The sequence below is a fragment of the Argiope bruennichi genome, chromosome 10 (assembly GCF_947563725.1).
Source record: "Argiope bruennichi chromosome 10, qqArgBrue1.1, whole genome shotgun sequence".
NCBI lineage: Eukaryota > Metazoa > Arthropoda > Arachnida > Araneae > Araneidae > Argiope > Argiope bruennichi.
Genome location: NC_079160.1, coordinates 98,203,486 through 98,229,061, shown reverse-complemented (window position 1 = coordinate 98,229,061; position 25,576 = coordinate 98,203,486). Strand labels below are relative to the sequence as shown.

At 32.7% G+C, this 25,576-nt stretch overlaps 1 protein-coding gene across 1 annotated transcript in view; it reads right to left on the bottom strand.

Moving 5' to 3' along the window:
- Positions 1–1,151: 1,151 nt before the first annotated feature.
- LOC129988266 (peroxidase-like) overlaps positions 1,152–25,576 on the bottom strand; it is a 49,557-nt gene continuing 25,132 nt past the window's right edge. Inside the window, exons 8-14 of the mRNA XM_056096453.1 lie at positions 24,728–24,835; positions 18,528–18,663; positions 15,094–15,450; positions 11,371–11,562; positions 5,302–5,471; positions 1,841–1,943; positions 1,152–1,347 (exon numbers count right to left, since the gene is read on the bottom strand). Coding sequence (XP_055952428.1) covers positions 1,218–1,347; positions 1,841–1,943; positions 5,302–5,471; positions 11,371–11,562; positions 15,094–15,450; positions 18,528–18,663; positions 24,728–24,835 — 1,196 coding nt within the window. The 3' untranslated portion in view covers positions 1,152–1,217. The remainder of the gene's footprint in view (positions 1,348–1,840; positions 1,944–5,301; positions 5,472–11,370; positions 11,563–15,093; positions 15,451–18,527; positions 18,664–24,727; positions 24,836–25,576) is intronic.

The following is a 25,576-nucleotide window of genomic DNA, read 5'->3' as shown; positions in this document are numbered from 1 at the left end:
TACAGGCGTTCAATCCCTTTTGGAATTAGCCTAAAATTTGAAAGGTGTCTAGGCTATAGATGTTAATTCCGTGTACCTAGGCTATAGATGTTTTTATGTACCTAGCTTTATTCGTTTTGTAGTTATCGTGTTGGCATATATTTGGATAGCCGGACAGTTAGACTTCCGGACAGACTTTCCTGAAAATTTGACAGAAATGTAAAAATTTGGTATAAAGACCGTGTATCAAATTTCATCCCTCATTGTGCCTCAGACTCACCGACCTTACTAGCAATTTATTGCAACATTGTTTATACAACTTTTTGCCTCGTGATTTCTTTTGAATTCATTCATACTCATTTCGTACATCTCCATGCTTTTGAATCTCGAAATTCCCGGACAGTGGATTTTGTGTTTTTTTAGATTTACAACATGAGAAGAATTGGGAATAACCAGGAGTTTGGTTGACGCAACTTTAGTGAACCGGGTTTTAATCTTGTTTATAAAATAAAATGATAAAGTGAGAGATTGCAGCACATAAAAAGCTCCCTGCGATTAAAGAATCCAGTCCATCCAAGGTTTGTTCAATTCAAAACAATGTTCATTACATTCTTCAGTGATAAGGAACAATTACTGATTAGTATTACTCAGATATTTTAAGAAATATGAAGGCCAGAATTCATTGCATTCTTCTAAAATATCAAGATGAAAATACGTAGCTGATGTTTCTTACATGATAATGCACAAAGTCATTCACTTAATATTTGTAGATTTTTTTGAAGAAGTAGAATGACTGTTTGTTGAATTATCTGTTGTGTTTGTCTGATTCAGCTTCTTGTGGTTTCTTCTTATTTCTAAAATTATAAAATTATTTAAAAAAAAAAAAACTTCTTTTTTTCAGGTTGCAACTCACAGACAAAGTTGTGACAAGAGATACAAGGGTAATACAAATGGGAATAATTTTCATAAATTATTCAGCATTAATTCAATAAACTTACAAAGAAATTTTCGAAATTCAATCGTAAAATTCTTAATGGTGAAATTAGAAAAAATTTGTAAAACTCTTGTGCATTATTAAAAAATAAATTCACAAATAATGTATATTAATTAAAGATCAAAGTGACTTCAAAAATTTTATTTAAAAACATTGTTTTCATAAATGAACCATTTCTAACACATGATTAGAGAAAAAAGTTTCAGATCAACTTGTTTCAATATAAAATTATCTTTATATTTCTCTATAAATAATAATGAGCTAATAAAAGAGACAAAAAAGAATCAACAGTGGTGTTATTTTCATGGGGTGGGCTTTCTATCCAAAGAGATAGATCGATTTCTGGAATGTCTTCACAAGGAACTTCAGGATTTCTGAAACAATGAATGAAAAATTCTTTTTATATAGATAACATCGCGTAAATTAATAAAAAAATATCAACATTACAAAAAAAAAAAATTGTTTTTTAACAATTTTGTGAAATGAAACTTATTTTAAATTCAAAATTTGGTATGAATGTATTGACAAGAAGATAAATTATTATTTAAAATTACGTATCTACAGAAAGAAATTTTTCATACGCCCTAATTATTTAAAAATTAATAGAATCCCCTTCACTTCTGAAAAAGAAATGAAAACGATGATATGTAATGAAAAAAAATATATGAAATTAAAAATTGCCATTTCAGTTATTATTCATAGAACCGTCATTATTCATTTATTACTTTTATCACGTGCTGCCATCTATGGACAAAAACTTTCAACTACTGTTTCTAAATTAATATATTCAAATTTTTGGAATCCAAGAATATTACGCTGGAGTACAAGAAATTACGAAAATTATTATAGAACTTGTATAGAACTTACGTATCACTAGGAAGAAGCATAATATTCTTTTGCAAGTGTGTAATGTCAGAATTATCGCACAAAAGACGAGATAAAGAACACTGCCTGATGGAATTTCTTTGGGCTACAAAAGAATAAAATATTTAAAACAATTAAAATAAAAAGAGAAAAGTATAAATTATCGTTTTACAGACATGAATTTTGATGTACACTTGCATGGGGTAAACAAGTAACAGTCATTTTGTGCACATTGTTTGCTGTTGGAAACATAAAAATCTGATCTTAATTTTGTCCCCAGTTGGCAAATAATTACAAATCATTTTTTACAAAATACTGATTTTGACATTTTAATGTGTGTTTCATATGAGTGGCCAGAAGGTGGCAAATTGCCGTATGTAGCATTATTAATACGTTTGATCGTGTGATACAACTTAGTTTACGAGAACTTTAAAATAGAAGTACTACATAAAATAATTAAATTCTAGTTGTCTCGTAAAAGTTTGAAAAAGCAATATATAATCTTTTGCCATCGGAGAAATGAATATAGAATCGAGGTATATGGTCTGATATATTTAATTAAATAAATTGAATAAAACTTTGTTTACGTTGTTTATAGCTATAAGATGGCTATAATAAAATATATTTTGATAAGAAATGTTATAATATATATACATGGGTATAAGATACTAGAAGATAAATATGGTTATGATATATTATAACGATATACAAAGCATTTAATTAAATTTGTATTTAAGAGATACCATCAGCGATTAAACAGTAATCAATAAGTCTTTTTTTAATTCCTATTTCAAAAGTTTATCAGATGTAAATAAATATATATATGATTAAAGTCAATTTCCTATTGAATAATTTTCATTTTATCTTTATAACTACTAATTCCCATCTTAGGTTTATAACAGCCATTTTCTAATGGATCTAATATTCTTACTATTGTTTCCCTTCTCTGAATTTTCATGCATTTAATGATCAAATTTAATCAAATCATAAACGCAGCTCTCTACTTTATATAAAAGTTTCTTTTGAAAACTCTCAGATCCCTTCACGGGTTCGTCCTTCAGGCACGTACGTATGTCCGAATCTAAAGGTACTCAGGAATCTTTTCTCTTTTCTTCTTTTGGGAAGTGTTTAGACAAGAGCCACCCACTCGAGTGAGGCTTGAATCTTCGTATTGATGGGGGAAAGATATTTTTGGCCATTTTTTTGTGGTATGTATTTTGTAGTAGGAGCAGGATTGGTATAACGGCATCTAACTGTAAAGAAGCGGAGTTGGATGATGACCTCCAGGTTGAATATTATCTGCAGAGCAGAATCAGAAACTTACTTGCAGGTGCAGATGAAGACTTTTTCACCACCTTTTCTGCAGTTTGTTTATGGTGTTGTATGAAGAAACTCGTAGGTGATTATCTGTAGTTTACTGCATCCCACATAAAAAGTGGACACCCATGTCTGCTGCTGGAAAATCAGTTTTGTCTTCTCACTTCACCCTCAAGAGGATTAATTAGTACATGTTTCGTGGTAATAATTCAGATTGAAAGTTTGTAGGTAACGTCAGTGGAAAGGGATTTGCAAGAAAGTGAAGATGTCTGTCAGCTGTCAAGGCGTGAGTTGATGAACAGCAAATCAAGGTAACATCTGGAATGTTTTGATTATAATGACTTGGTGGGTTGTATACATCCCCAAGGATGATCTCAAAATCCAATGAGAATGAGAACAGAGATTTTTTTTCACCTAAGTGGATTGAAATTTAATGGTTGTTTCTTCTTTAGCCTTGAGTTTCTTGTATAATGTTGAGCTGAAGGAATGTGGATGGTGGAAGTTAGAAAGAAAATGCAGTCCTGGGATTTGGCAGATTTAGAGGTTGTCATAAAAACTTAGTTTGATGGGTTATGTGAGTTTGGTAACGAAGATGAATTATAACATCAATTTGTTGAAAAGCATTATTAGAACTTAGTTTGGCGGGTCGAAATATTTTAATAACTAATTGAGTAACAACAAGCTAAAAAGTTATAATTGTGGATTTACATCAAGAAAAATTGTTAATAGAATATTTAAAAGGGGTCTGTGTCTTGGTTTTCTAGAAAGCCAGATGTTGGTGAGATGCAGCATTCGGGCTTCGCCTGATATGTCTGGCTGGAGGGGACAATCACCGTGAACAAGACACCTTCTAGAAGGTGATAATGACTTCGGCACACTATTGTTTCTACATAGTATGTCTGTGCAGAAATGGAAGCAGTCAGATATCTCTAAAGTGACTGTTCAGGTCTGAAGAACTGGTTGCTGGGATAGCTGCATGGAGAATATACTAGCAATTGATCACAACGAATTCGGCATCGTTCAGTGATTACAGGTGTCGGCTGTGCACAAGTGAGTTCTCCTATGCTCTTGGGCTGAATGCATCGGACTTCATAGAAAACGTTAGATTTTCTTTTGTTTATTGATCATGTATTTTTACTTGAAACTCTTTCCTTAGTCAAAATCATATTGAAATCTGATAACAATAAGCACGATAATAAATATCTATTAAATGTATATCAATACTTAAATCATTTTTTGACAAATAATTCAAATTTACGAAGGTCAAAAATTTGCCCCATTCTAGGAACAAATGCCAAAATATCTTTTGAATAAAAATTATTTTTAATAGACTTCGGATGTATTTTTTGACTTGGAAATATTCCATCATTAAATGATACCTTGAGATATATGCATTTATAAAAATTGTTGCAAAAAATAGTTTTTTTAATTTTTTTTAAAAGTATCTCATTATAAGCAATTTGGTGTGTTGAAGATTACAGCTAGTTTCTTCAAAGTATCTCATTATAAGCAATTTGGTGTGTTGCAGATCGCAGGTGGTTCGAATTTAGTATATTAAAGCAATAAATTACATTTTTCAATAAGAAATCTGAATTGTTGAAAATGACCGTTCGTTTCCATTTGCACAGTAGATAGCATTTTATTCTACCCACAAATCTGTGGAATTTTGGAATATTGTGGAATAAAGGCACGATTTATTTCTAAAATTGATTATAATGTGCAAACAATTTATTTCTATTTCTTAAGAATATTTTCTAATTTCGTTTCACTTTGAAACAGTATATATCTTTTATGTGCGAAATTATTATGCATACCTTATCATAAGTAATAGAAATTCATCCCATTTTCTTTTTGAAAACTATGCTCTAAGTTCAAAATCATTTTTAAATTTATAGAGTTTTGTCTCTTATTTATATAGAAAACATTAATAATATACGAAAACTGTGGAAAAAAAAATCGAGAATTACGATGATATAATTTCAACTACTTTTTTTAATATTAAAAGAATATATTTTAATTTCGAGATAAAATCTGAGTTCTAAATCTTGTCATATTAATTAGGATTAATCACAATTGTTCTTAATGGCAATTAACAATTATTTTTATAAATCACTATTACACGATTTTAAAAAGTACGAACGTATTACCTTCAGAGAAGGAAGGTATTTCCCCTATATGTTCAAAGAAAAATCGGTCCCCAAACTTGGTGTAATAAAACTGCAGAGCGATTATACAACTGGCTGTTGGGCCTACTATTGATCCAGGAAAGGGGTGTTCCATCTGAATTCCAACAAATAAGTCAATGTCCTCCACTGATCTGTGACACAAACAAAATTGCAGGGAAATTAATATAAAAATAACAAATTAATTTATGAAGGAAAATCACTATATGCAATGAATTGTAGAAAATCAGGTTAATGTTTTATATTTGAATTAATTTTTATTTTGAAATGCACGAAATAAAGAGAAAATGGTGCAATCTTTAAATATTTGAATTCAAGATTTTGATGAATATCCACGTTTTAGAACTCCCTGAGTTCGAAAAATAAGAATGACTATCTGTCTGTAGGGATGACGAATATTTTCAGAGCGGTTGTTACGTAACCAATATCAAAAAGTCACAAATAAAAGTGATCAATACTTTTCAAAGAGGGGTGTGATTCAAATCCTTGATACGATCTTACTGATGGTATTTCGATTACAGGTTTTGGATCATGATAGAAAGTAACAATCGATACGATATCACTGAAATTTGCCGGAGCGGTGACTTGACTGGAAAGTAACAATCGATACGATCTGTCCAATGGAAGCTCTCGAAAGAAATCTGTGATTGGATTGAAAAGTGAACGGACCAGTTATTGGAATTATCGTATCGTATCATTGAATTGCATATCACTGAAATTTATCGGAGCGGGGATTTCACCGGAAAGTGCGAGGCTTCACTGAAAAGTGCGAAGTCACCACTCCACTTTACGGGAGTGACCGATATTCGTATTTGATGATGCACTATTCCATACAGATCATTTTTAATTGCTCGTGACATGATTGACATTGATTACATGTATTCTGTTTACTGCTGACGCCATCTATTGGTAGAATATAGGACTAAAGTAAACATTTTAAAGAAATAACATATATTTTTAACTCATCTTTTCCAGAAAATGGTTCACTCTAATAAATAAATTAAATAAATAGTTTTGAGAAAAAAAAATAAAATTTAAGAAGTAAGCTGAAACAGATAAATTAATTCAATCACACGTTACTTAAATTAGTAAATTAAGTATTAATTACAATTAATAAAACTGATGTTTAATATTAAGTAATAATTTTTAATTAATAATATGATTGAAATAACAGATATTTGGAACGCATATTTAAAAATAATAATAGCAATATTATTTGTTATTCAAAAAATCGTGGATTATGCATCTCTATCTGTCTGTGACAAAGATAATTCAACACCGCTTTAAGCTAGACGAAAAAAAATGTTGCATGCGGTCTTGACGCCAAATTTATAGATTTGAAACAAATTTTGAGCAAAATCCGTTAAAAAAAGTCTGACTGCCTCACTGCTCGAATTTAAGTTAACGATTTAACCAAATAACAAAGAGAACTAGAAGGATAGCATTCGGTAAAACGATTTGACGTCTGCAGTTTAGACATCCCTCAAAGTTTGAGTGAAATTGTGAAATCCAACTAGTGGTTTATCGTCTACCAATCTGTATTTTCAGAAGCATGCAAAAGAGATAACTCAAAAACGCTAAGATTTAAAAATATCAAATTTAGTGACTGGATTGGATATATTTATATACAATTGCAGTTTTGATTTTATTCGGATGGGAAAAAAATTGAAAGGTGTACGTACACACTAGAAGATTTTTTTTCTTAATTTTAAATTTAAAAGCCCAGTTTTTTCACAGTGGGTCATTAATGTATGTTTAAATTCATTTCAGTGAGAAAAAACCATATTACACTAATTAATAATATTTAATGAGCTAATTAGCCTATTTTTTGATAATAATAATGAGCTAATAATAATGATGAGCTAATTAGCCTATTTTTTGAACATGATATCTTAAATTCTAATTTGTACAGACACACAATTCTAATTGGAAATTATGCCTAATATCAGTCTTCATGTTGTCTGTCTCAATCAAATTATAAAAATATATAGTTTTTTTAAAACAATTTTTTCATTAATGATGAATAGAAAAAGTGAGATTTTTTCTGCAATTTTAACATTTAAATAGCTATTAAAAATTTATTTCTATGAAATATAATTTTAATTGAGGTACAAAACATCCGCTATTTCATACAGATTATTTTGATATATAAATAACTGTATTTGGTTCATTTCTTGTTGAATTATGATTGTTTGAATGAAGCAACACAGTGGAAAAATATCATTCTTCATAAAATGAATTTTAAAAAAACCGTAATTAGAGTTTTTAATGAAAGCACCTCAAGAAAAATAATTATAACTCGAGAACTATTTCGAATATTGACAACATCTTGGTATCGTTTGAAAAATAAAGGATCAGAGAACATTATTAAGCAATAAAAAAATATTCGAAATTTTGAACGATTTTCGAAATTTCAAGTGTGTACATACACCTTAAAATACAAAAAGTTTTTTCGATACAATTAACCACATAATGCCAAGGATCATACTATAGAATCAGTAAAAATGCTAAATTCATGCCAAAGATTAATATTTTATGACCATTGTATGCTAGTGCCATACAAGATACTCTATGGGATAATATCTTTATTAAAAAGTATACAAAAAAGTTTTGAAAAGAATAACCCCGCTGACAATTACGATCTAGTTGCATTATAAGCAAGTGTTACTTTACTAAAATTTTCATGACCTCAACGTGAATTTTAAGAGAAGTTGAATGCAATTCTCTTAAAAAATTATTTTTAATTTTTGTTTGTTGATTGAAAAATTTCAGAAAATTGTTTTGTAGAGTAAAATTGTAATCATACAATAATTTTCCAATATTTAAAAAAAAAATATTTGAAAAGAACTTCAAAGGGAATGTCTTGCATTGATTAGTAAATTTCAATGATGATTCGAATTTAGTACAATATTAATACATTTATTTAAAAATTGGGAGGAAAAATGGTGGATGTATTTACATATATTAGGATTTTTTAGCTTTCTTAACATTTAACTCCCTTTTCATCTTATTTCAAGCAACAACAAAAAAATTCAACATGTGTAAAACTATAGCTCAATAGGACATATTCGTCATCACAGTTTTGAAAAAGTCATTTTTCAATTAAAGATATCTTTAACTGAAATTTTCTTCTTTTATTTTCTTCCAGATTCGCATTGTTGCCAATCTTCATTCTCATTCCGAGTTTTAATCTGCTGAATGTTTTCCTATCTGTGACCTTGTATCCCCTTGCTCTTGGTGCCACTGTGGGCAGATTCGCTGCCATGAGGAAACAGTTGAAAGAAGTTTCTTGATACTGTTTCGTTTTTGCCACAGAGACAACTATTTTGCGAAATTGTTTATACAACACTTTTGAGAACAGCCTTTAAAAGTCCGTCTTCATCATAAATATTAAATACTGGTAATGGAATAAATAAAACAGAATCAAGGAGGACAACTGTCCAATTAATATTTATTAAAAAATATTGCCAACGTTTCAGTCAGTTTTTCTCAGTGGATTATTGATAGTAACATTGAAAGATCATTGAGTTTTTGATAGTGAACTTTGAAGGTACAATGAAAGGCCGTTACAAGTTGTGATTTTAATATTTCGGACTTCGGCGAGTAACTAGCTGATTGGCTCATTGTTCGATTGATGAGATGGCTTTTTTAGGGTACGGATAATATTGAGATATATTATATGCTTTACATTAAGTGCAATAAAAGCGTGTTTAATAAAATTGTTGACAGGGAAAATTCTTATGCCTTGATAAGCAAATATTAGCAATAACACAGCAGCAGCTTTAATTTCAGAAATTAAAGATACATTGAAGCTTTTTTATTCCCTGTCTCTAAAATTTTTGATATGTGTAAAATCAATGTTAGAAACTCGATGTTTGCCGCAGAAGCTTTTGGGCGTAATTTTAAAAACTTAGTAACACAGTGACTTCTTTACATAGTGCCGGAAAGAAGGACTTAACTGTAACCAGTTTTGACTGTAAAGAACTTTACCTTCTCGCCACCAGGGGCTTGTTGACTTCCTCTCGTTTTGGCGGCAACCAACGAACGCGTTTTATTCTCTTCTAACTTGTAAATATATTCTTAATCATGTAACATATAATCAAGTAACTATTAAATAATCTTCTTAAAGATAAGTTCCCCGTGTTAATGAGTCATAGTCACTGAACCTGCCACTAATTAGAAATTTGAGATTTTCAGCTGCAACCAGATGGAGACAACAACATCAGTATGTTAACAAAGAGATTCCAACCAACAAAACATAGGTAAGTGATTTTACTTGCCTATAATTTAGAGATTGTTCGTGTTGGAATACATAGACTTCGTAAAACATTTAAAGAGCACATTAGCAAGCACATTTCGTACTGCGCATGCGCAATGGACCCAACGTTTTGGTGGCCTTAGAAGACCCCCGGGGATACTTCTAAGTGAAAACCCCATGTCTCTAACATGTGTAGTTTACGAGATATAACGAAAACCATATGCGCAGGCGCACTAAAGGACTCCATGGGGGATCTTCTATAGCCCCGTAGGATTACTATGGGGAAAACCCCTTGTCTCTTAGATATATAGTTTACGAGATATAACGAAAACCATCTGAGCATGCGCAGTAGAAAACTCCATGGTGGGGGTCTTCTATAGCCCCTTAGGGGTGGTCTTCTATAGCCCCTATGGTGAAAATCCCAAACATATGTAGTTTACGAGATATAACGAAAGCCATCTGCGCATGAGCAGCAGATGACACCACGGGGGATATTCTATAGCCCCGTAGAATTACTATGGTGAAAACCCCATGTCTCTAACAGCAGACCAATCTTTTAAAAATGCACCTGCTTTCAAAGAAGCAGACGTAATAACATTGCAATACTGGTAAAAGCAGGTGAAGCAGATGAAGATGAAAATTGCCATTTATGCTTTATTTATTGCCTACGCGATTTCGAGCTTCAATTATTTGTTGCCTTTTGAACAATTCATGATTTATAAATAGCAATACTTTTGCAAATATAAGTATTAATTCAATATTTAATTAATAATAAAAAAATGGAAAAATGAGTTTAATAGACTAGTAAGGTTTTTTTATGCCTAAAACTTTCATGGTTCGAAAAAATTTTCATTCCGAAAATACGTCTCATAAATTAAAAAAAAAAAAAAATGCAACCATGTACAACTGTTGAAACTGACATTTAAAAAAAAAATAGAATTGAATCTAAGTTTATTACCTTGATAATTTTTATTACCTTTTATTACCTTGAGAATTGTTTAGATTAAAAAAGAGTTTAATAATATAGTAAGGTTTTTTATTTTATGCCTAAAACTTTCATGGTTCGAAAAAATTTTCATTACGAAAATACGTCCCATAAATATAAAAAAAAGAAAAAAAAATGCAACCATGCAAAACTGATGAAACTGACATTTAAAAAAAAACAGAATTGAATCTAAGTTTATTACCTTGAGAATTGTTTAGATTTAGTTAGCTTGTTTATAAGCCTGAAAGAACAATCGTCAAGCCATTACCAATTCTCGGCACATTCTGTATAAGTTTTTATTATACTTTGAAGTCATTTCGACTGGCATTAAGTAATGCTCGTTTGCAATGCATTGCTATTTTTACAAATTGCGGTATCAAAAACAATACTTTATTATATAATCTGACTGCGAATGCCATCTGGATAAGATAAATCGTCTCATGTCACAGACAGGAAAAATTCATTGTCTGTGTCATGAAAAGAAAAATTTTATGTCTGACAGAAAATTTTCAGAATAATCTAGAATTTTGCAATATATATATATAAAATAAAAATAAAAAAAATATTAAATGATAACACAATATTTGTTTAATCTTGATAATATCAAGAAATTGCTCTAGAAATTGTTTAAAGAAATCTCAAAAATTTAAATAACACCGTTGTATCTTCTTATACTTTTTTCCACTTACAGAACATTTAATGAAAATAATATTTCATATTTAATGGCACAATCATGTAAATATAAAAATTGCAATATCTCAATGATGATATTCTAAAAAAGTAGTCTTACGCATAGTTTTCTTTCAACATTTCTGCATTTTCCTCCGTCATCAGCAAAGGCGCAAGGTCATCAAAGGTCGTAATGTTCAATCTTCCTTCGGAACAGAATCTTACCATTACCACGTAAGGAGCCAATCCATGATCTCTTCCTCTTTGAATGTCAAGAGAAACTAAATCGAGACCAAATGGTTGTCCGTTCCGTCTATAAATGTATTCATATTATCGTATAAAGATATGTCAATAAAAAGTAAGAGTTAATATCAAATCTTTGTAACTAGATAATTCTTAAGCAATAAAAGCTAATTTTCTTAAGAACAGCTTTTTATTTGAATATCTTTTCAGAGTTACTAGTTTTATTTCTTATATGATTAAAATTATTTCACCTAAAAACAAAGTTTTTTTTAACAATCTTGTAACACTGCAATTACCTCTGAAGTAATACAAGCTATTTTTTTTAAAGACAACATTTAATTTGAATTATAAGTGTTGGAATAATATACTGATTTCCATTTAGATATATAATTTTATTTTACATTTTCTTCACCGTCATTCAATTACTTCATTTTTATACCTGAGTAGACGGTATTTTATTATGCATTTCTTATTTATTTTCATTATTAACTCAAGCATAAGAATTAATATGAAAAAAAAGATACTTATACATTCAGTGAAAATCTAATTATTTACTGAATACAATCAAAGTTCCAACTTATTTGGGATATTTATATCAGCCTCTGATGTATTTTTAAAAAATTTTTGCACCTCGAGATGAAAAATATAATTTTTGCTCCAATTTTTGATATTTGTATTGTTACGAAATTTTCCCGGGGTTCGTTTGGATAGTGGAAGTTATATGGTGTGAAGAACGCTCAATCACCAGGCGGCAGTAGAAAATAAAACAACGACTTTCATTTACACGAAGACACACAGGACAACACAAAGACGACAACTATATACAGCACAACAGATTATTATCTTCAGCCGAGACGTGCAGCATCCAACAGCATACACAGCAGCGGACAACAGTATACACAGCAGCTCTACTCCGTCGCTGCTCCGCTAGTCCCTGGAAGACGAGTTCTTCACCGTCGCTTCCGACTACTCTTCGACTTCACTGGTTCACGACTCCAATTCACCGTCGGTTCACAACTACTCTTCGACTCCATTGGTCCACGATTACTCAGTTCACCGTCGGTTCACGACGACTACTACTCTTTCGCTTCCGACTGCTCTACCACTACTGGGTCACGACTCAACTCCGGCAGCTACAGGCTGCTCCTTTTATAGGTCTCAGGAGGCGGGGCTAGAAGCCTTTCAATCAATCAGGAGCGTTCGTGGCGTATCTTCGTTCCTACTGGACGGATTGGGAAAATTCTCGATGTTTCGGGTATAATCTATTTTGGCGCCAAAGTCGCCAAATTGTCGCCAAGTTTGTCGCCAAGCTCTGGGACCTCCTATGGAACCAGCTATGCTGGGAAGCCGCATCACAGGTTCGTAACAGTATCATTGAGGAGGAAACGACAGATATTTTGTGTTTGATGTTAAAGCAATGTTTTGCATATTTATAAATCTTATGTAAAATTGATACAAATACATTGGCGATAAGATGTTCAACAATGTATTGTAAACCATTCAGTGTAATAGTTAAATAAGATCTTTCTAATGATAAAAATAATTTTATGATTTTAAATTACAAGAGGGCTCCTGCAAGACATATTCCAATAGTGCCGAACGTGGTGGAGCAACGGGATATAGATTTCCCATAACAGAACCTCAAGGACGACCATGCAGACAAATCGTCAGTGAATTTATGCCTTTTTCTTAAAATCACATATAAAGAGACAGAGAGCGAAAAAATAATACCATGTGGATTTCACAGTTTGCAGATGCCTCGCCAGTAATGGAAAAAAAATATATTTTGCCTGGGATCCAGTTATTTTCGCAACGCGTACCACTTACCAATATAACACAATTTCGTACAAGTCGATCAATCTTTTGCCACTAATTCTTACTGATATATGACGATGAAAAACCCAATATTAATATAAGATGAATTTAAAATTTTCACACTTTTTCAATTTTATATTTAGAAATGCAAATGTACGCTTATAATGTTATTACTTACTCGTATACGCAGTTTAAAGAGAGTGTAGTAAATGTATAAAAATTCGAAGTCGAGATTTTGACGCATCTCTTCATTTTCGACGATTCTGAATTCGCAAAACACATTTTTGGAAAATATCCGTTTGTTTGTCACTGATAAAGATAACTCAAACACGCTTTGAGCTAGATGGTTGAAATTTGCCTTACGGCTGTTGCACCAAAATTACAGATATCTATTAAATTTTGAGTAAAATTTCTTCAGAGGAAGTCCGTCTGTTCGGCTGTTCAAATATAAGTTAACACGATAATTACAAAACGAAGAAGCTAAATAAATAAAATTCGTTATACAGATTTAACATCTATAGTAAGTCAGCCTTCTGATTCTCCGACCCGCCACGAAGGCACACGGATTTAAACCTTAAAACTGAATGACTGAACCGCCGCAACAGCAACATTGGCAGGAACTGTGGTTGAGTCCTAAGGGTCATCACCAGCCCCGGTACAACCCTTACCGAAGGAAGTACGTCTCGTCATCGATGGGAGGAGTCAGATTCCCCACCTATTAGTGTACCCTCCAGGGTGGCGAGATCCAACCACCATGCCGGAAGCATCTCATCCTCATTTCGAGGTGCCCCTCGGGGGTTAACACTTTATGGTAAGTCAGCCATCTGACTCTCCGACCCGCCACGAAGGCACACCGATTTAAACTATAAGGCTGAATGACCGGACCGCCGCAACAGCAACACTGGCGGGAACTGTGGTTGAGTCCTAAGGGCCATCACCGACCACGGTACAACCCTTCCAAAAGGAAGTACGTCCCGTCATCGATGGGAGGAGTCAGATCCCCCACCTATTTGTGTTCCCTCCAGGGTGGCGAGATCCACCCACCATGCCTGAAGCATCTCATCTTCATTTCGAGGTGCCTCCCCGGGGGCTTAAAATCTATAGTAAAGAAACCTATCAAATTCTCAGTTAAATCCAACTACAGATTGGAGTCTGTAGATCAGAAACATGCAAACGTGATAGCTCAAAAACGCAATGACGTATATTTATCAAATTTAGTACAGAATGTTTTTGACTAGAAGTATAATTTTGTGTCCAATTTTTATTTCAATCAGCTGGGAAAAACGCTTCTAAAATACAAATTCTATTTTCGAATACTACTAATCGCAAGCCAGGGATTTATTGCCAAACCATTAACCAAAGATGGCCTGATAGATTCAGTAAAAGGTTGATATTTCATACTTATTGAATGCCAATGTCAAAGTGGTCTCTGGGATAACTCCTTTATCAGAGAATATGCAAGAAAGTTTTAGGAGACCACTCAAGCTGGTATTATTATATCGATTGTTTATAGGGATATAGAAGTCAATAGTTTTATAAAAAATATCTTAACAACTTTAACACAATTAAATTTTAGATGCATTTTTGAGCATGTAAAAATTACTCTGATAATACAAATCATATAATAAAATTTCCAATAATGTAAAATGCTCATTCTGCCTTGTACAAACATCCACTACATAAAATTATAAAATAAAGCACAGTTAAAGTCGGAATTCAACATTTAAAAAGCTTTTACAATTTAGAATAAACATCAGAAGTAATAAGAGCAAAGTTTCTATCTTACTGAGCCATGTAATTAGACACATCCTCCACAAAATAATGATCGTATTCCTGGGATGGCATCTTGTAACTCTTTTGCATTATTCCTTCCATTTCGCCTGCATGAATAAGTTCTGGTTTAGAGTAATAATCTTTCAGCCTCGAACCCATTGAATCCACGTCTTTTGGTACCATGCTATGCAGACGAAAGGCTGCAGTTGAGAATTCGTTATTGACTCCAAGTCGTATTTTAGGGTTGTACGTTGATCCTTCTGATCCATTTTTGACCGTCAAGTTAAACTGTTCCATAATGTACTGACCAAGGAGCACCGGTAAGTATTCTTTGTAGGTGATGCATTGCATAGTTGCTGCGGTGATTCTCCTGTGAGGACAGTGATTAATATGTAGAAAATAAGATAAAAGATTTGAGCAGCATATTTTTAGATTAATAAATTGAATATCAATTGTATACATATTAGCTTACTACTTGATAATGAGCCCTGTGACGTCAGAAGAAGCTCAGGTTCATTTTCAGAAGTAGGGGAAATAAAGAAAACTTATAATTTTAGGGGAGAATACATAAGAAAGAAGACTTTCCTAATTGATAGCTACTAAGAAGATTTGTGCAAGGAACTGGGTTTCACTCTCCCTTACTTCGATCTGAGCTTTTGTAATGGACAATGTTCAGATTTCGGACATTTAATAATCATATTTATCAAAGAGAGATTGAAAGGATATTCGTTGGGATAGTAAGTCATATCGCTGACAATCAGACCCACCTGAAGGCACACGGATAATATATACTGAATGACCGGATAGCCGAAACATCAGCATTGGCGAGAACTATGGCTGAGTCCTACAGGCCATCACCGGCCACGGTACAACCCTTCCAAAAGGAAGTACGTCCCGTCATCGATGGAAAGAGCCAACTCCCCACCTATTTAGGTACCCTCCAGGGAGCGAGATCCAACCACCATGACGAAAGCATCTCAACCTCATTTCGAGGTGTCTCAGGGGAGTCGCTGGGATAGTAAGTCAGCCATCTAACTCTCCGACCCGCCAAGAAGGCACACAGACTTAAACCATAAAAACTGAATTACCGGACCGCCGCAACAGCAACATTGGCGGGAACTGTGGTTGAGTTTGAGTCCTAAGGGCCATCACCGGCCACGGTACAACCCTCCCCGAAGGAAGTACGTCCCGTCATCGACGGGAGGAGTCATATCCCCCACCTATTAGTGTACCTTCCAGGGTGGAGAGATCCAACCATCATGCTTTAAGCATCTCATCCTCATTTCGAAGTGCCCCCCCCGGGGGGTGTCGCTGGGATAGTAAGACGATCGTCGTATTTCAGCATTTATTTCTAGAACTTCAGTATTAGAATAGTTTATAAACTGAATGCAAATAAAAACTTTCTTGTCAAATTCATATTTGATTGTATATTTTTATTGGTCTTGTATTGTATTGATTGTATATTTTTCATGGTCTTTCAAAATGAGATACACATGCGTTTAACGAAAAGAAAGGAATTTCGCAAAATTTTATCCTCTATACTTTTTTCTATAGTACTCATCAAGATTAGACTCCTAAAAATCTATAAAAAACACTATTTATATTATTATCAAAAGAAATATAACCGTGTTAATCAGTACTCATAGTTAAAACTAAATTTTTTTTCAATGTATAAAAAATATTTTGGAACATCTCAGTTTCAAGCGCATTACTTATAAATAAATAATTTCTTATAATAAAAATTTCAGGAATTTATGTATATTGTTTCATAAATCTTTTCATTTCGGTTATATAAATGTTTTCGTACTCTGAATACAAGATCCTAACGACGAGATCCATTTCGTATGTCTTGAGCCACGGATTTCAATCCGTAATGTTAGAAATCCTCTTAGAATTACGTTCAAGTATTGCAGTGGTCTTTTCGATTGGTTCGCGGTTGACAATCCAATGATTAGAATATGTTTTATCCAGGTATTATCTCTCAGTGTTGCTAAAATATGTAAGCGCTCTGTCATGCTGAATTCAAATTTTTATCATTTAACTGTTTTAACGTAAATCACCGAATCTGGAAATACTCATTCTAAAAATATGTGAAGTAAACATTTCAGATGAAATATAGGCAGGGGTCAGTAAGAATGTAACTTATAACAGCAATTCAAACTTAATGGTGCAGTATTGTTATTTTGGCGGCGTAAACCTTGCGTTTTCAAGCACCCTCGAATACATGTCATACAGGTTCAGGACACCGCCCCATGTTTCTCAGTAAGAAAAATCATAACGTGAATTCGCAGAGTATGCGCAAAAGCTGAAGACATATACATTGAAGATGTGATTTTGCTTGGAAACATGTTTGCAGTTTGTTTCAGTTTTGTCAAGCATAATACCTTACGACAAATGTGAAGGTAATGTATTCTCGAACGATGTAACTATTTACTTGAGAACCTGTTGCCTCAAGCAGTATGCGATCCAATTTTCCAAAAATGGATAACATGGTTGACATATATTTTTGAAACCGACGCATCTTTCTCATGCGAAGTCCATACTTGAAAGTCCAACTTTTTGCGAGCTAATATATCTACGAATATTGTCCACTAATATCCGCCATCTGCAATTTCGGATATAATCTCCTGTATAACTGTTTTCATCGTAGAATTGTAGGCAGACACGTAAAAGTTTCAAAAGATGTTTTGAGCGAACATCTATTCAGAATTCATGCTCAAAATCGCCCATTCCTTTTAATATAAGATATTGCACAGAATCTTCAACAGATTGTTCAATATTCTGAATCCCGGCCAATATCTTGAAGATATTCTAACGATGTTACTTGACATTTTATTCTAATAAAAATTTGTTACATAAACACGTGAGTTTTGAAAAGAAGTATCCATGGTAAAGTATTCCCGTTGTTTATTACAAATTTCACACTCAAATATTTCATTCCACGTTTAAACAGGGATCATAATATATGATTTCTAGTATTGAGGGAAATTTAGGTATCTTTATGCACTTGATCACTTATTTAAAAACTTCAATACTATTATACATAAACTTAATTTCCCTCATTTAGCCATATTTCAATATTCCAAAGTAAGGAGTAATAACTTTTACTTTCTTAGAGCCCCATATGTTATTAGGCACATTCATATGGACAGACAAACGGATGGACGTAAATTTTGGCCTCAAATTGTTTGACATGAAAATCATCACATATTGAATGCAATATTTCATGTAATCAAGCCAAATGTAGAACAAAAATGAGGTTTAAAAATACATTTTCATTCTACACTACTCGTATTCATAGGATCTAAACTGTTTTGCTATTTATTCCTTTTTTTTTATGGTTTGTGACAACATTTCAAAAACGCTCTTTCAAATCAAATTCTTTTTTATCTTAAGTATCTGAAATAAAAGATATTCTATTATGAAATCCTAGAATTAATATCAAACCTGGCTTCTTGAAATAATTTCTCCTCTTCCCAATGAGGATTCTTCTTCTTGAGATATTTAGCTATTCTGTTATGTTCTCTCATGTAATATGTCGAAATGCCAGTTAGGAAAGCATGCTGATTTCCACGTACGTCTCCTGAGAAAAAGAGAAAGTAATTATTCGATTATAATTATCTGAATAATTTATTATAATTGCTTTCCATCTTAAGGTACGTAAGTAACGATAAATTTTTGTCTAAAGATGTAATAATACACTTATATTTATATTTTTGCTTTAAAATAAATTGAAAAATCATCTTTAATTCTACAAATATATTAAGTAAGTTATGTAGTTACTATTTAAAATAAAATATATTAAGTAATTATGTAAATTATATACTAAAATTAAAAATTTCCATTTCATAATGTGTTCTAAGAAATAGAAAAATATGATGTGTTTGGTCAAAAATAAATAAGAAGCAAAAATTTGGAATTTATTTAAATAATGTGTCCAAAATCTTGAAGTTAACTTCAAAAATACATTACCTAATTTTAGAGGTAATAAAAAAAACTGTTTTCTTCTCAATATTTTACTATCGAGAATTGACTGATAAATATCATGCAATTTTCTTCTTATCTCATTAAGAAACTATAATACAATTATAAAATATTTTAATCGAACAGATTGTCTATTCAATAATTTAGGAACTTCAAATCATAATGAAAATTATTGTACCAAATTTGAATAAAAAATATTTATTAGATTCTGATTTTTTCAGTTTTTTTGTAAGAAAAGTTTTTTTTTTTAATTTAGAATTTTAATGAGTTGGATTTGAAAATGTGATACAACATTAAAATGTATATTATGAAAATATAAAAAATCAATATAACTTCTCGATGAAAACAAAATCAGAAATAGAATTCATATAGTGTTATGAAGACCACAGCACAGAAATTACAACATCCATACCGATGTTCGCAGAGAGCGTTGCCAAATTCGAAAGATAAATTCAGCGCAGAGGTAGTAGGCATTAAGGAGATGAAAATTTACCAGAAAACATAGGGTCGCGTTTCATTATTATTTTAGTGAAAATCGGAAAATAAGACGTCGAAGAGACAATGAGTCGGACGAGGAGAACGGCCCTATGAATGCGAGGATTAGGAATAAGGTAATCCAGATGTAACCTTCTTGTACGTAAATTTTTCATGCGTTCGAGAAAAATAAAAGCAGCGAGCAAGTATTCATTAATGAGCATTGCAGAATTCATGCTCGTTAAACTTCATTTGCAAAAAACAAGCTAGATTTCCCGAATATAATTAAAATATTCTGGTGCTTCATTATGCATTAACCAAACGTTCTGGCGTACAATTGTCGGGGTTCCCTGACGTAAATCCGGAGGAAGTGCTAGAAGAAAACAAGGTAGTCTGTACCACTGAGGTATTCGGGCAGAAGATATTGTCCAAATAGTTGACTCTGCCCAGATATTAATATCAAATTTGTGTTGTACGTTTGACGAGATAGTGATGTGGGGATTTTTGATTGACCAGATATTTGGATTGTGCGTGTTGAAAATACCTTCTTTCGTAAAGCAAGCTTCATCTGAGAATAAAACACTAGAAAAGTGTGCATCTTTCTGTGTGGCATCAAGAATCCAGCGTGTGAACTCCACCCGATTTGCGATTTTCATTGAAAAATCGTTACCTATATTTTCTGGTAATTTTTTGTCACCTTAATATCTACTATCACCGTTCTAAGTTTATTTTTCGAATTTGACATTGCTCTCTGCGAACATCGGTACTGATTTTGTAGCGATGTATTTCTGGTTCCCATTTTAGTTTTTCTTGAACATCTTTAAAACTCCGCAGTTCTCATACTACACGCTTCAATCAATTCCGAAGTTGGCCGTTATAGCCTAGTTGGTAGAGTGTTTGATTCGTGTCTCTTAGATTGCGAGTTCGAACCCCGCCGGCCGAAGATTCCCCGCGTGCTTGGTGGCTGTAGCGCGTATAAATCTGTCGCGGTCACAAAGTCATCCATGTCGAGAGTAATACCACTGGGGGTACTGGATTAGGGGTGATCGTTCTCTGATTCAGGTCTAAATTACGATCTGTGGTCGAGTAAATGAAATGCGTGACTGAAGTCCGCACTGTAAAAAGGGTTGTGACGTATGTGTAGCTCTTGGTCCTAGATGACGCTACTGTAAAAAAAACAAGATACGCTCCCCCACCGGCTTAAAATCGCTGTTTTTGTAACAGCTAGCTTGCCCATGGCAAGTGACATAAGAAACAACACAACATCATTTTCAAGCTTTTATTTTTCTACAAGTTTTAATATTTTTGCAAATATGGGTTCTAAATTACTTTTTCATTTTCATTAATTTACGACCCCCTAGATCATCAAACCCACATGTTACCAGCATGAAGAAAAATCTTTTAAGAACGTGCTTTCACTTGAAAGAAATTCATAGTTGAAACACCATTTTTTATTTATTTATTACTAGCCGCCTTTGGCGCCCAGCCTGTTCGCCAATCTTAATGTTCGTTAAAATTTTAATAATTAAATATTTTATGTAATTCCTACTTTAATAGCTTCTTCATCAAAATATTTTAAAACTTCAAATTTTGATAGTCATATAAGTCACTCATAATATTATAAAGGCCTTCAGTTATAACGTAATATGTATCTCTCTCATTTTCTTTTACCTCCGTTAGAATTTATGCTTTAAATTAAAGTGTAAATGATTAATCTGCAATTAATATAATAATATTTTTTACTGAAACAAAGCATTTTTTTAATAATATGATTACTGATAATAGAGTCACTGAGCGTTTAAACTTTATGGGCACTAAAGAATATCTTTCTTAATTTATGTAATATCTCAAGAATTTGTCAACAAAATTTTCTCAGATTCATCATGAACAGATCGATTCATTAACAATGTTTATTTTTAAATGCATCAAATACTAAGAAAATAAAAGGAATCGTTTAAAATAATCGGTCGAAAACAGGTTTAAAAAAACTACTTAAAAAACGATGTACTTAAAACTATAAGCATATACAAAAAAATATATAACTAACATAAATACAATTTAATTACTAAAGCATGCAACTAACATAAAAATAATTTAAATCATTGAAAACAGGTTAAAAAAAATTACTTAAAAAACGATGTACTTAAAACTATAAGCATATACAAAAAATATATAACTAACATAAATACAATTTACTTACAAAAGCATGCAACTAACCTAAAAATAATTTAAATCGTCCGTTGATAATGGTTGTCATGGTAACAATCGGAACACAATGAGCATGCGTGAATTTTCTTCGCCAATTACGGTAACGTAAATGCGTGAATTTTTCTACGCCAGTTGGGGTAACGCTATGCAGATTATACATTTTTAATTTCCTTTATTCTGTGTTATTTTAATTCAAAAGTACTTCAGAATGAATCTGAAACATGGATTAATTAACAATGTTTAATTTTAATGCATAAAACATTAAGAAAATAAACAGAATCGTTTGAAATAATCCGCCGAAAAATGTTAACCCTAGCCTCATTACTGTTGTGAGAAAAAAAAAAACTGAAGCCTTTCTCGTTTGACGCTGGGGAAAATGGAAGATTATTTTGGCGGAAAAGTTGGCGGTGGGGAAAATGGAAGATTTTTTTGGCGGGAAAGTTAGTTTTTAATTAATAATTAAAATTCTAATTAAAATTTCAAAAAAAGGGACCCCAGGTGCACATTTCCGACCTGTAAGGTATACATGTACCACATTTGATAGCTGTATGTCAAATGACCTTGCCTGTAGAGCGCCAACACACACACACACACACATTGAGCTTTATTATAAGTATAGATTATTATTATTTTGCAGTTTCCAACAGTTCTCCGACTCCCTACATTTCTGCGATTTTCACTAACACTTCACTGTGATTTTCCTTCAAACACTTGCACTTTAATTATAACCACCCTGTATTACAAAACTATTACATATACTATTACTACACAAACTATATACTATTGCAAAAAAAAATGTTTTTTATGCAGAAAAATTTTAACTCATTTCAATTTTTCTTTATAAATTTAATAATTTTTTTTATAAATGTTTAAGTAAAATAATAATTATTGTGTGGATATTTATGATGAAACTCAAATCAGTTTCCTCACTTCAGGAAATATCTCAGACATATGGTTTTCCTTTCTTACAACGTTAATATGAAACTACTTTCTTTAGAAATAATTTCAAAGTTCACTTTTAATTTTATTATTTTGATAATGGTTTGAGTCTGGTATTCTTTTTGTAAATCTTTACTCACAGGAAAAAAGGTCTGATCCAATAAATCTAGTCAAAATTAAAACAAATACAGAAAAATCATAAAACATATTACTAGAGGTTCGAAAATAAAGGACGTTTTTCCAAACACAATTATCAAAACATTTTAAGCATTCCCACGCTTTGATGAGAATTTATATCATTAAACTAAAGTAAATATTCAAAAATTGTATTAAATCGTGCATAAATTTATTTCTAGTTCCATTTTTATGTGATTTTTACATTATTCATAATTTTCTGTTTACTTACTTGGTAAAATTCAATTTTGAGAATAATGTTCTGTGTGATGTATTTTTCATTTAATTTCTGAATGTACTAAAATCATCCAAATTTTCACATATCTGAATCGACCAGATCCTTTTATGTTTCACATATCTCGACGGTATTTGCGCATTGTTCCTGCTTATGCTATTTCCCCTGTAACATTATTTTTTACGCAGTAAGCCTTATTTTTTATTATTACAAGCAACGCAATTTTTTTTTTAAATTATGCGAATTTTTTTGTAATCTTTCCTGCAAATCTCTATCAGTAATTCTTAATTTTATTAACCTCGAGTAGTACAAAGAATACATCATACTGAGCAATATTATATTATATTATTCAATATTCAACAATGTTATATAATAATGCCATATTTATTATCATACAATACTATACAATATATCTGTACTTTTCAGGGATATAGTATGCCTTTGTTTTGGGTTCTTAAATATAGTGTTACGAATCTGTGATGCGGCTTTCCAGCATAGTTGGTTCCATAGGAGGTCCCTGATCTTGGCGACAAACTTGGCGACGCCAAAATAGATTATACCCGAAACATCGAGAATTTTCCCTATCCGTCCAGAAGGAACCGAGATATGCCTCGAACGTTCCTGATTGGTTGAGAGGCTTCTAGCCACGCCTCCTGAGACCTATAAAAGGAGCTGCAGCTGTCGGGGAGTCGTCGTGAACCAGTAGTAGTGCGAGAGTAGTCGGAATCGACGGTAAAGAACTGGCCTTCCAGGGATTAGCAAAGCAGCGATGGAGTCAAGTTAGTGCTGAACTAAGCTGTGCGCTACTGTCTGCAGTAGAGTCTGGTTGTATGCTGCATGCCTCGGCTGAAGATAATCGAATCTGTGATAGATATCGAGGACAACGAATCTGTGATGCGGCTTCCCAGCATAGTTGGTTCCATCATCAGAAAGAATGTTTTACAGTCATCTGTATTGGACGGAGTCTGGGTGTCGCGTCGGAGATACCGGAGCTTGGCGACGAATTTGGCGACTTTGTCGCCAAAATATATTATACCCGATACATCGATAATTTTCCCGATCCGTCCATAAGGAACCGAGATACGCCTCGAACGTTCTTGATTGGTTGAGAGGCTTCTAGCCCCGCCTCCTGAGACCTATAAAAGGAGGCTGTCTATGCTGCCAGAGTAGAGTAGTCGAGATCAACGGTGAAGAGTAGTCGGAAGTGACAGAGAAGAGTAGTCGGAATCGACGGTGAAGAACTGGTCTTCCAGGGATTAGCAGAGCAGCGACGGAGTCAAGCTAGTGCTAACATAAGCTGTGCGCTACTCTCTGCAGTAGAGTCTTGTTGTGTGCTGCTGTTTGCATGTCTGGCGGCTGAAGATAATTGTCTTCCCTGTGCTGCATATAGTTGCCGTCTTTGTGCTGTCCTGTGTGTCTTCGTGTAAATAAACGTCGTTGTTTCTTTTTGTACTGCTAAGTGAGCGTTCTCCACACCACATAACTCCCACTATCCAAACGAACCCCGGGAAATTCCGTAACAATAGCTTAGGTTGTAATCTTTGGGTCCTTTTTTTCAAACTGTTAGGTACATCAATTTTTTTGTTAAATATTCATATAATAATATAAAAGTAAATATTCCACTTTTATTTACCTGCCTTGAAGCAAGTGTAAAGTTTCTTTTGACGGCAAAAAACGTGATAAGGACCTTGATCTGCAGGCAAAAGATCACCATGCTCAGTTGCATTGGTGCGCAGCATTCCTGGAAAAGGAATACTAGAAAGATTTATAATTAAGATAAATATGGAATCCTTTCATAAGTGTTTAATATAAATTCCGATATTTTAAGTTCATTAATTATTTTACTCAGTTGATCTCTGAAAAACAAGGAGATTTTTCCCCAAAAGTGAAAATGTCCTTCTTATTGCTGAAATTAGTTATTTTTGTCAGCTTAGAGTCTTATTTTGTCAGAATTTAAAAAAAAAAAATCTAGTAGCTTTCCTGAAAGATAGAGGCCCCCGTGACCTTGTGTCAAGTTTTCGATTTCTGGGGCAGAGGCTCCATGTTCGAGATCTGATTCCACCGAAGATCCATGGTATATTTCGACTTGCTTCATAGTATAGTTTGGACAGTCTGGGCCTATTGTTTTCCCGTATTTGTGATGCGGAAACTTAGAAATTGGAGTGTCAGCTCAGATGTCGTCCTTGTCATCTGATCTGGGATCAAAATAACGAGGGCCGCTCAAAATTAGTCCTTCAAGCGGGTCGTTAATATAGCTAAACTGAAATTTCGAGAAACTAAGTATAAACATCTACAAAAATCCACTATTTTGCAATACAATTTTAGAAAAATGAACGTATTCATATTCCATTATATCTAATTTAGATTATTTTTTTGAAGACTTATCATATCCAGGAAGTCTTCAAGAGATCTGAAAATTCCAGATATCTCCTACTAGTTTCCCAATCTATTAAAAAAATTTGTTTCGAGATTTTCAGAACGA